Below are 11703 nucleotides of genomic sequence, written 5' to 3' on the forward strand. Positions count from 1 at the left end.
CCTGCGCGGCCGGGAAAAGTGCCAGTCACCGCGCGGCGGGCTAGGGTTGCGGGGAATGCCCCGCCGGGGCTGGCGCGAGGAGCCGCCCGCTTCGGGCCGCCGCGCGTGCCGTGAGTGAGCCCGGCGCCCCGGGCGGCCTCGGTTTGCTGCAATTTGCAGTATTAAGTCTGAAACGCCATTAAATCTAATTAATGTAAACAAACGCGCTCTGTTAGATTTTAAACGCTGCGCAGAAGAGCGAGAGAGCCGCGATGAGTAGATAGTGAGATGGGCTGGGCTACCGCGGCGACCATCCAACTGCATCGGGCGCGTTGGAAAATCCCAGATCTCATTGGTCTGAGCGCGTTTCCTCATCTGTTTATCTCTGCTACAGCAAAAAAAAAAAAGCCTCATCTCACATACTTGTCTTCAATCACTGTCTTTCAGGTTATGTCATAACTACGAGACAAACAAGCAGTGATGGAATCACTGGATACTGAGGTGAAAGCACGAAAGACTCTGGGAACTGTTGAGTATGTAGAGTCTTCGGGCTTCACCCAGGGAATCCTGCCGACGAAGAAGGATGTGGTTCAGAACATGCTGTACCTGTTGCAGCCCAAAAGAGCTGGCCAGGCCCAGCGGTCCAAAGAGGATGCAGCTCAGCTGCTTGCCGAGCACCTGCAAGAGCACTGGTTGGTTTGCAACTTGCATACCATCGGAACGCAAAATATAAAGAAACTTATCCTCAAAATGTACGAGGAGTTTACCAGATTGTACCAGACCAGAAAGCAGAGGCAGAACCAGGCTTACACGGAGAGAGCAGACAAATTCAACGAGAGTTCTGAGAAGCTCTTTGACATCTTTTGTACAGACACGCACATGAGAAATAAGCTGGAGGAATACAGCGGCATAAAAATGACTGGCATCGAGTTGAAGTTTCTTGAAGATCAAAGAAGTGAAAGAAAAATGTACTATGAAGATTTCACAGACAAGCAGGAGCTGAAAATGATGGAAAGAAGACAAAAGATACAATGTCTGGAGCACTTCAGAAAGCTCGCCAGGGAAGAGAAGGAAGGAAACAAAGCAAAGGGGACGACATACAAAACTGATGAGCAGTCGGATGAAGGCACGAGTGTGGATGAGGCCTATCCCGTGGAGGAGGAGAACGGAGGGGCTCCGGCCTTCTCACTGAGGGGCAGAAGAAAGCGCCGGTGCACTGCGTGGTCGGCTGGTGCCGCGACTCCTGCTAGCGATGCTATGCCTCTGGAGTGCCAGCATATACGGATGAGCATCAGGAGAGTTAGGCCTGGGTTCTACGAGACTGTGGAGAAGGTGGAAAACTGCTAGTGTATGCTGTGGTCAGCAAGCAGAGCTGCTGGAGTACAAGGTGGCAGTACACACGTTAGGCAAGTTTGAAATCCCACAATCAATTGGAAGCGATTGTTTGAGATCCCCAGCCAGAGCTCAGGAATGTCCTGCCTCTAGGGAAGAACGCTGGGACCACGACGACAGCGGCAAAGACTAAAATGCATGAGCTTGGAAGGATAAGTAGTCATCAACTAACGATGCAAAGGCTCAAACATATCAGATGATCTAAGTTTATATAGCATATAAGCCTCTTCTTCCAAGGTCTTGTCTACATCAGTGGGTTTTTGGAAGTCTCTCACCATTTCTGAGCCAGTGGTGGCCTAACAGGACTCCGATTTACTGCAGGGAAATAACTTGGACTTGTTGCTGATAGAAAATTAATGTGCTGAAAAGCCCTAACTCCTGCTGATTTCAGTGGGAGGGGAAGGTGTTCAGCCCCTTTCAGCAGAATTGGCATTTCTGTGAGGAAGGAAGCTAGTTTCCATGTGTATTACCCAGTCCCAGAGAGGCGTCCTGTGATTTCATAAAGGGATTGTTCTCCTCCTTGAGGAGGAGAAGAGAGATCAGGAGCCGTCTGAGTGCTTTTGGCTGTAAAAACATTGATGATTCTGAATATTTTATTCTGGATTTTATGTTGATGACGTTTCATTGATCAGGATAAGCCTTCCTGCAATTGAATAAGTTTTAATATAAAATCTTTAAACTAGGATCAGAGATGTGAATCCTAAATGAACTGATAGTTTTATCTTCCTGGGGAGAGGGGGTGGTATTAAGATAGAGAAAAGGATGCAAATTGCATTATTTAGTTTAAGATGGGAAAAACTTTATAAAATATTATCCTGTCGTCTTAGGATATAGGGAAGAAAATGTCTTCCTGTCTGTAGCTGTGGTATTTGCAGCAAAAGGTTCCTTAATCTGGATGTGCTTTTCCACCCCCTGTAGGCACATGCTGACCAGCAGAGTGGAAGTGGTAGTTTTCCACCAAGAGTTTATTTGAAAAAAGTATAATCCTCTTGCCCATGTGAATCTTAAGCAGTGACATGTCTGTGGTTTTAGACATATGCAGTATGAGGGTGTCTGCCATTTTTAGTTAAGGTTGCTTTACTGGTTTTTAAATATGAGAGTTGAACTTTTTATGAAACCCAGCGCTGGAGGTCTCCTTGGTGAGATTCCCAAGCCTTGCCAGATTACATTTAAAAAACAAAAACAAACAAACAAACAAAAAAAAAAGCAAGTATCTGTCCTCAGAAACACTCTGATAGAAAGAGCTCAAACTTGCCTGGTTTTCAGATTTACCTTTCAGTGTGAACATTTCCCCACTCCGGTATCTCAGCTTTACCCCATTTCTTTCCTCAATGTCCTGCATATCATTTTACTGATATTAACTCGCACTGTTTCATTCTTTAGCTTTTGCTTCCTTTAACAATAAATGCATGTACAAATAATTTTGACAGTTCCTGTTACTTTGATGAATCAGTTCTTGGACTGCTTTGAAGTCCTACGCCAAAGGAGGAATGAAACACAAATTAGCTGCTGTCCAAATTTAGGTGCAGCAGGGCTAGGAAGCAAAGGAGGTGGCGGCAGCAGCCTTGGCTCTGCTGCTTAGTCAGGCTCCAGCTGCATCCACTTTGTCTCTCCTCCTAAGGACAGATCTGTCTGGCTCTGAGCGATACATCAGCTTCCCAGTGAACTTGCTCGTTAGTAATTGCCGGGATTCTTTTTCTGTGTCTGATGAGTTCTTGGTAAGTTGCTCCAAAATATTTAGTGAACTCAGTGTATTCTGCATCACTCTTAGTGTCGTTACAGGTTTGATAGCATGTACCCGCGTTCTGCAACACCCTTCAGCCTTTTCTGCTTGAGAGATTGCAGCCCTCTCCTCTCTGACGTGCTTCACTGACTTCCCCTTGCAAATTATGTCACGTTGAAACTATTTGCCTTCCAGCCCTGAGATGCTAGACTCTAGCTTCTCACTGGGCTTCTACACCAGCAGCTCTGTTTCAGCAGGGAATATAGCCAAGCTCGGACCTCGCCGAATTAGAATTTTTTAAATAACTGCTGTAAACCCCTCTTTGTATTACAGATATAGCTGATGGTATAAGTGCTAATGTGTAAAGTAAACCCAACAGGGCTGAACAGAATACGGAACACAGCTGTATAGTGCTTTACGATTTTCAGGGATTCAGGGAATTTAAGGTTGTCAAATCTGACTTCCTGTATACCACAGGGAACCGCGTTTCATTCAGAAGCCCCATACTCAGCCTACCAGTTTCAGTTCAACTGACGTGTCTTACAGAACGTCAAGGTGAAGACGTCAGAAGTCTGCTGTCTTCCTCAGTTATATACTTGTTTGTCATCTTTGCTGTTTTCGGGGAAAAAAAAAACAAAACAATGACCATATTGTAGGCTGTGATTTGTTTCATGACATCTTGTACAGGCTGAGCAGTGTTTATTGCATTTAAATCATGTTTGTTTCTTAACTGGGTTTGACTGTGGATAGAGCCAAAGCCTGGCTCTGTTTCTGCTGCAACAGGGGGAAGATTTCTATAATGATGTATTCTGATTACTCTTCATTGGGACCATGGTGCCTTTTTAATCAGGACAGTAAATCTTGTCCCAGGATTCTGTACTTTTGTACGTTAACAGTTGTTGACTTTCCTTTTTTGGTGTGTCCCAAATAAATTAATATAACATACTTCTGGGCTTTCGTTTCTTCTTTCTAAAGGGGGAGGAAAGAGGAAACAAGCTGAAATAAATCTCTACTACGCTCTCCCTACCAGGCTCTTGCAGGAGCAGTTGCAAAGCATGCGGGTGGAGCCACTTTCATCTGGACTGCACAGAGCAGCAATAGGAAAGCCTCTAGAGATAGGAGGAGAGTCTAGAAACCCCATGTGGAGCCTTTTTCCCAAAAGTGCTGGAGCCCCAGAGCTGCAGAAGGTAAGGGGAGAGGGCTGAAATTTCTGCGCCCGGTGGCAGCGTTTCACTATGGCTGTCTGTGCACTTCAGACACCAAGAGATAAGTATCAGAGAGCCTCTCCTTCCTGGCAGTGATCTCATGGGCTTGTCCATTGTGTGGGTTCCTCTTTCTGCCTGCTCTCTCCTTACAGATTCAGGGACGTGTTTAGGGGATTCTAAGAGATGAGCACAGGGCAGGTGGTGTCTGAGAGATGCGCAGGGGAATGCTTTGCAGGACATCAGGGTAGAAGGGAAATGGGAAAGGAGGAAATGGTGAAAATGGCTCCTTGGCTTCAGCAGTTTTTCATGCGAGGAGGGATTGAAGATGCACCCAGGAGTTGCAAGGGATCCTGATGGATGCAGAGGTGCTGATTTAACTGGGTGTTTGTGGAAAACATTTTCAGCAGCCACAGCTGGATGGCACGTAGAAATGGTGCTCCCCTACCTTAAAACTTGTACTTTGATTTTTTGCAGGAGGAACACTGCAAAAAGGACATCCTGAAACCTCAGTGTGGCCAGCCTCCGCTGCACGCCAGCCTCTAGCCCTCAGACCCAGACAGGGCTGCTGCCAGCTCCAAGGAGTGTCTGACTCCTCTCTGCAAGCAAGAGCTGACCTTTTATGGCCTTTGAACTGCCAAGGTCTGCTCTACGCAAGATATTACAGAAATAACCATCTGATCTCCTAGTAAGTACATGCCTCTTCATATGGCACCTGGCAGCACCCGCTCTGCCTCCTGCCCAGCATCTCAGAGAGGGGAAGGAACACACAAAAAAACACCTGAAATTCAAACTACTGTGCTGCTGAGCTGGCTGGATGTGGAAAACAATCTGTCCATGATTCAAAGCACATGAGCAGTCACAAAGTTGGAATTCAAAACAAGTCCAGTCAAGCTCAGCAAGCAAAGTGCCGTGGGCACACAGCTCTCAGCTGCGCTGGGCGGCACCCATGCACAAGGGAGCGCTTCTCTGTGGCCGTGGGCATGAGGGCTGCCCCTTCAGCATGTGTCACAGCCCTGTCTTGGAGGTGCTGGACAAGACACAGACTTGTGTCTTGTCAGACAGACTGTGGGAGCACAGGGTGGGACGCAGGGGAGCAGTACTGGCCTGACCTCCATACCGCAGCTGCCAGGGCCTCCAAGGGAAAAAAACACTTTGAATCCTGAGAAGAGCTGTGGGGAGAGAGTTTCTGTGGGTGAATATGTTAATTTATTAACCAGAAATGGATGAGGGTATTTCCTGTCCTTGCAGAGGGTGTTGTCTTGTTATTCTTCTCGAGTTTCTGGACTGCAGCCACCATCTCCTGGCAGGGCTTTGTAGCCAGCAGATCCATGCTGCAGTCCAGGCACATCCGACTCGCGGGCTGCACGCGGCCTGGCACAGCTCTCACTGCTGCTGCATCATCATGGCTCTGCCTGGCCCCACAGCGTGAGGCAATAGATGAAAGTACTGATGCTACAGATACGGCTCAACTTGCCATTTTCATTAGAGGTATTGATAATGAATATAATGTCACTGAAGTAATGGCTGCTTTGGTGCCACTGAAAGACACAACTCAATCTCTTGATTTATACGAAGCCGTAAAAAATTACATAAAAGTGATTTTCTTTAACCTTTGTCAGCATATCTGGTGTAGCTCCTGATGGTGCCCTGGCAATGGTTGGTAAGAAAAATAGAGGCATACAATTAATAGAAGATGATGGAACTGCTGCCGGCAACTTGTGTTTAATGAAATATCAGTGCATTGCATGTCAAGAAAATCTATGTGCAAAAGCTTTAAAAATGGATAATGTTGTGCAAATTGTCATCAAAGCTGTCAAGTTCATAAAGCCCGAGGGATTGGATCATCACCAATTCCAGGGGATCCTTAAAAGAATGGATGCTGACTATGGGGGTGTCATTTACTTTTCTGAAGGAAGGAAGGTGGCTAAGTTGGGGTAAAATGCAAAACGACTTTATGATTGGTGAAATGAAATCAAACTCTTTATGCAACCCAAAGGGGAATTTGTACCAGAACATGAAGATGGATAATGGCTCACAGATTCAGTATTTTCAGTGGGTTTGACTGCTCATTTAAATGAGTTCAATGTGCGTCTTCAAAGTGAAAATGAACTCACTTGCGCTGTTTCAGACAATAACAGCATTTTAAATGACACTTAAATTATGGCAAACCCAACTGATGGCAAATAGTTTCATGCATTGTGATCCATTGGCTAAACACAGCCTGTGAACAGCGAAGAATAGGCAGCTGTGCTTTGCATTGCAATAAAGGGGTTTGGGAATAGGTGTCAAGAGTTCAAAAAAAAATCATCTTTTTTTGTTTTTTTTTTTATATTTGCAACTTCAGTTTCAGTTAAGTACATTACCTGTGAATTTTCAAATGGGATATGTAGAGTTGCAATCAGACATTCAACTCAAAGAAAAAAATTGTCGTCTCTTTACCAGACTTCTATATGCCCTCTCTTACCAAAGAGAAATAATACCCCTCCCTTCACAACCAGGTCATCACTTTTTGGCAGCATGAATGTTTTTGAATTATTATTGTCAAGGATGAAGCACAGGAAGAGTAATATTTCACCAAAAATTTCTGATGAACAGCAGGAGAGCTCACTAGGAATGGCGACTGCTGCCATGGGGCCAGCCTGAAGCGTTAGTTCTGCAACAAGGTCAAACATCCTGCTAGCATTATGTCTTTGTGGTTTTGTTTTAATAAAAAATACATCAATAAGTTTTGTAACTTATATACATTAATATATATTTTATATGCAGCCCAAGACAATTCCTGTTCGCTCAACGCGGCCCAAACAAGCCAAAATGTTGGACAGCCATGCTGGACTTACAGACAGACATCCTTACCCGTACCACCTTGCTCTTCACAACAGGGATGGCTCCCTGGTGGTCCTGTTTCTGGTCCCACTTGTACTGGGCTGGCCACAAAGCGGCATCAGGCACTGCCCTACAGTGTGGGGATGGCTGTCCACGGTGCCTGTGACCCTGGCAGCAGGGACAGGGCTCTGCAGAGCGGCTGGAAACCTCTGCTGGGGCAGTCCCAGACACTTGGGAAGTGGGAGGGGAGCCTTGGAGCTTTCCTTTTCTGGTCTCCTGGGATGGAGCGACCAGGTGTATTACATCACATCAGCCCCGGGCTTCTTTATGCGAGGCATTCACAGAGTGCCAATTCCCTGCCGCCCCAGCTCCCAGCATTTCCAGTGAAATCACTTTATTGCCCAATTTCCCATAGCGGGCAATTACAGAGCTATGAACGTAGCCAGGTAATCCCCAGGTGTGTTCATGACACTGCTTGTCATTTTAACATGCTGCATTACAGCGCCATTCCCCCTTGGTAATTGTGCCTAGACGTGTTTGCAGTTTCTTCAGCGTCAGCACTTCTTCTTCGGGTGTTTGTCAGCTGCTGTGCTTCAGCCAGGCGCGTGCAGGAGCTGGTGTGCAGGCAGTGTAACCGCAGCGAGCATTTCTGTTTTCCCCTAGTTGCAGGGCACTACTTCCATGTGCCACTTAGTTTCTGGATGAGAGGAGCAGGTGCTGCGGAAAGTCCAGAAATTTTGGGATGATGCCTGGCTGACCGCAGGGACGGGGAGGTGGGGGCTGCCTGTAGCAGCAGTCTGCCTAATTCCCCCCTCCTCAGCCTTCCCGGGGTGGTCATGGTGACGCTGGGTGTCCTTCACCATTAGTGGCGGCTGACACCACACCAGCTGCCAGGCTGGTGCTGCCCAGGGCTGGGGAGCAGCTGGACCCTGAAGCCCAGGGCTGACAGGCAGCAGTAACATGGGGCTGCACTGCAGGGACAGCCAGTGGCAGGAGGTGTGATCTCAGGTTACCTGGCCTTGTACAGAAATGAGTGGGGCTGCAGCAACCACAGTGTATATTAAAGGAGAGTGTCAGGGGCGGGTGCCGGCCTGTGGCAGCATGGCCAGGCTGGGGGGGGACGGAGACCTGCGGCACCTGCTGAAACTGCACCGCACTGAGATCGCCATGGCGGTAGACGATGTCTTCCCACTGCTGCACGGCCTTGCTGACCACGACATCGTCCCTGAGCACATCTTCAAGGTGAGGCCGTGCGGGGGGAGACTGCGGTCCTGGCCACACTGTGAGGACTGGGGCTGGCTGGTGGCACTCAAATGAGTGTCCATGGGTGATGGTGGCATTGGCAGGAGACACTGAGCCAGACAGAGCGAGAGGGCTCCCACCGCGCATTCCACGCACTGCTCACCTGGCTGCTGGGCCGCGATGCCACTGCCGTCCGTGACTTCTGGGCTGTCCTCTTCAAGGACTACAACCTGGAGCGCTACACCCGGCTCCGGTCCCTCCACAGCGCCTTCCCCACAGGTAGGAGGCCAGGCTGGAAGAGGCAGCACGCTGGGGGCTGCACACAGGCAGAGGTGACACACTGGTCTGACCGTGCCTGTCCCCTCTGTTGCAGAGGTGGACCTTGGGCAGCAGCACTGCAGCAGATGCCTGTCCCCCAGCCCCATGGCACCTACCCCACACAGACCCCAAGGCAAGAGAAAAGCCCCAGAGGAGCAGGATGGGGCCCGGGTGACACAACCCTCACCACGGCACACCACCAGCCCCGGTACGGCAGCCTAGTGTGGGATGTATGTGGGGAAGAGATGTGGGGGGGCACTCGTGGTGTCACCCCACGGTGACAGCTCACCCAACGCCGCTAGGGCTCCTGGCAAAGGCAAAGACTGTGAAGAAGCCAGAGAGTGTGGACACTCCACGCACACCCCGTACCAGCGGTGAGTGCCAATCTCCTCTGGCACCCAGGGGAACAAGCACAGGCACAAATTTATCCCCAGAGTAATCCTAGTTGTGTGGTGACAGTCTGGGTGAGGCTACTAGGGCCCCAGAACCACCAGGCTGGGCAGAGGAGTGGGTTGGGCCAACTCGGGGCAGCAATGGGGCAGTGTTTGCCTGTGCACGTCCTGGGGCCACAATAGGGGCCTCAGGGCCTGCTGAGCCCCCCTGCCCACAGGCCTCCAGGCTGCCTCAGTGCAGAGGGCGGTCATGGTGACAGCCAGTGAGGTCCCTGTCACCTGTGGGGCTGTCGAGGGAAAGCAGGTCCTCAACAGACACACACAGGAGCCAGGTAAGTAAGTGCAGGCACTGGGCAGCCCCCAGCCTGCCAACTGCTAAGTTTCTTCCCCCACATCAGGAGCCCCCTTCCTTCTGAAGGCCCCCAGAGATGGATGGGGCTGACAGAGATGGCACTTGCTGGAGCAGTGCTCCCCTCTCTTCCAGGCAGTACCAAGGCAGGCAGCAGAGCCAGGGATGCACTCTGTGTCCCAGCTGCTGGTGAGGAGCTGGGTGCCAGGAGCAGGAGTCGCAGCCTGAAGCCTACTGCTCGACCCAGGGCACCCCAAAGTGTACGGTCCCCACGCACCAACACACACCCTTACAGCCGTACGAGCCCTCCCAGCAGCAGGGGCCTTCCCTTTCCAGCTGCTGGCTCCCCAAAGCCTCTTGTCTCGCAGAGCGGGGAGATGTGTGTGACCCCCCAGGGCCGTCTGCCAGCGCCCCCTTTGCACAGCCAGGACCCAGCACCCTACCAGGTGAGCACAAAAGGCAAAGTGGGGCCCTCAGGGTGTTCCGAGTATATCCCTGTACTGGCCCAGTACAGGCAGCCTGGGGCTCACCACCCCACTGTCACTAGGCGACAATAGCCTGGGACCAGGAGATCCCTGTCCCAAGTACAGTCAGTGTATCGTGTTTGTGACGGGAGGTGAGGTAGGGGATGGTGGGTGGCAAGGTCCTCTGTAGCCTGGGTGCATCCAGCTGCCGATGGCTAGCCCCTGTATCCCTGCCCATGGCAGGACAACGAGGATGAATGTGCAGTGTGCGGTGACGGTGGGGAGCTCATCTGCTGCGATGGCTGTCCCAGGGCCTTCCACCTTCCCTGCCTGGTTCCCCCGCTGCCTCGTGTCCCGAGGTGAGCCCCGGGTTGGAATGGGGGTCTGGTGTACTTCATGTCCCCGCTGCCCCTCACTGCTGTGGTGGGGTTGTGCAGTGGGACGTGGCAATGCAGCTCATGTGTGGCCAAGCTGGGCCGGCTGCGGGAGGCAGACACGGCTGCAGAACAGCCCCCTGCAATCCCAGAGAAGGAGGAGCATGGTGCCCAGCCAAGCAGAGGCCTTGGGAGCACCTGTGGCCGCTGTTTCTCCAGGATCTCTGCACCCCAACACTGCCTGACACGTGGTGGGGACCCTGGGTAAGTCCCCTCTGCCTTTCCCCACATCACACCCCAAACCCCTCCATTCGTTCTGCTCATACTTCATACTGCTCAGAGGGTTTATGAATACCTTGATGGCTTGCAGAGGGCTGTGGCTTTGCAGCTCCTGTGTGGGCACCCCAGAAACAGACAGCCGGCAGGGCACTGCAGCTGCTGGAGACCACGTGCTTCAGGCAGCAAAGGTTGGTACAACCAGAGCCAGCACCATTGTGGGGAATACAGGCAGTGCCGGGTAAAGGTGCTTGGAGGAAAACACAAGGAGAGAGAGGAGGCCAAGGGACAATGAATGGTGGCTGAGTGAGGGAGAAGCCAGTGACAGCTGGAGATGATGCTGATGCTGTGGAGGAGGGGAAATACCACAGCCCAGAGGCGGTGACCCTGGCCTCCAGTCAGTGAAGGACTGAAGTGAACACATGACCAGAGGTGGGGGTGACACATCTCCTCCCACAGATGGAGAATGGCTCAGCAAGCAGTGACCCCATGTCAAGCAGGGAAGAGCTTGATGCCCTCCTGAGTGAGGTAAGACAAACAGGGTACATCCAGAGCATATCCACAGGGAACTGCTTAGTGCTTTCGGTAACTTCAGTGTAGGTCCATGGATTGTGGGAGGGACAAGGAGAGACAGGGTAACCCTGAGAGGCTGAGAACAGAGTGAAAACAGAGAATGACAACATGTGGGCTATCCCACAGGGAACCTGGGATGGGATCCTGCAGTGGGCATTCCAGAACATGGCACGGCCCCTTGCAGACACACATGGGCTCTTCGAATAGTGCATGCATCAGTTATGGAAGGTGAAGTCAGACAAGATAATGGAGACTACAAATAAAGAAAAAGAGATCTAAGAAAAAAGAATAAACAATAATTGAGAAAAAAAATATAGGGAAAACTGTACACTAACTGAGTAGTCACTACAGAAAACCATGGCGGAACGACACGCCCAAACACAAAAGCTCACAACTCCAGAATACAGCCCTACCACGCGTGACAAACGGAAAACCAAAAACCAAAACCAAAGCCAAAACCAAGGCGCGCAGCCCCGCGACAAAAGCGGGCAGCCTACAGCACCCGGTATTCCCAGGAGGTCTCCCATCCAAGTACTAACCAGGCCCGACCCTGCTTAGCTTCCGAGATCAGACGAGATCGGGCGTTGCCAGGG

General features: G+C 50.7%; 2 protein-coding genes across 2 annotated transcripts; both read left to right on the forward strand.

Moving 5' to 3' along the window:
- On the forward strand, positions 103-4039 carry LOC110398246. Its single transcript, XM_021395731.1, has one exon. The coding sequence runs from the start codon at positions 460-462 to the stop codon at positions 1324-1326; it is 867 nt and encodes a 288-aa protein (XP_021251406.1). The 5' UTR covers positions 103-459; the 3' UTR covers positions 1327-4039.
- Positions 8063-11166, forward strand: LOC110398247 (autoimmune regulator-like). The gene is given in 10 exon segments (XM_021395732.1): positions 8063-8364; positions 8469-8643; positions 8738-8890; positions 8985-9056; positions 9559-9612; positions 9760-9869; positions 10131-10246; positions 10325-10525; positions 10632-10728; positions 10895-11166. Coding segments are annotated over 10 exon segments (1434 nt in total). The 5' UTR covers positions 8063-8151; the 3' UTR covers positions 11138-11166.

This window comes from Numida meleagris, chromosome 4 (assembly GCF_002078875.1).
Source record: "Numida meleagris isolate 19003 breed g44 Domestic line chromosome 4, NumMel1.0, whole genome shotgun sequence".
Lineage (NCBI taxonomy): Eukaryota > Metazoa > Chordata > Aves > Galliformes > Numididae > Numida > Numida meleagris.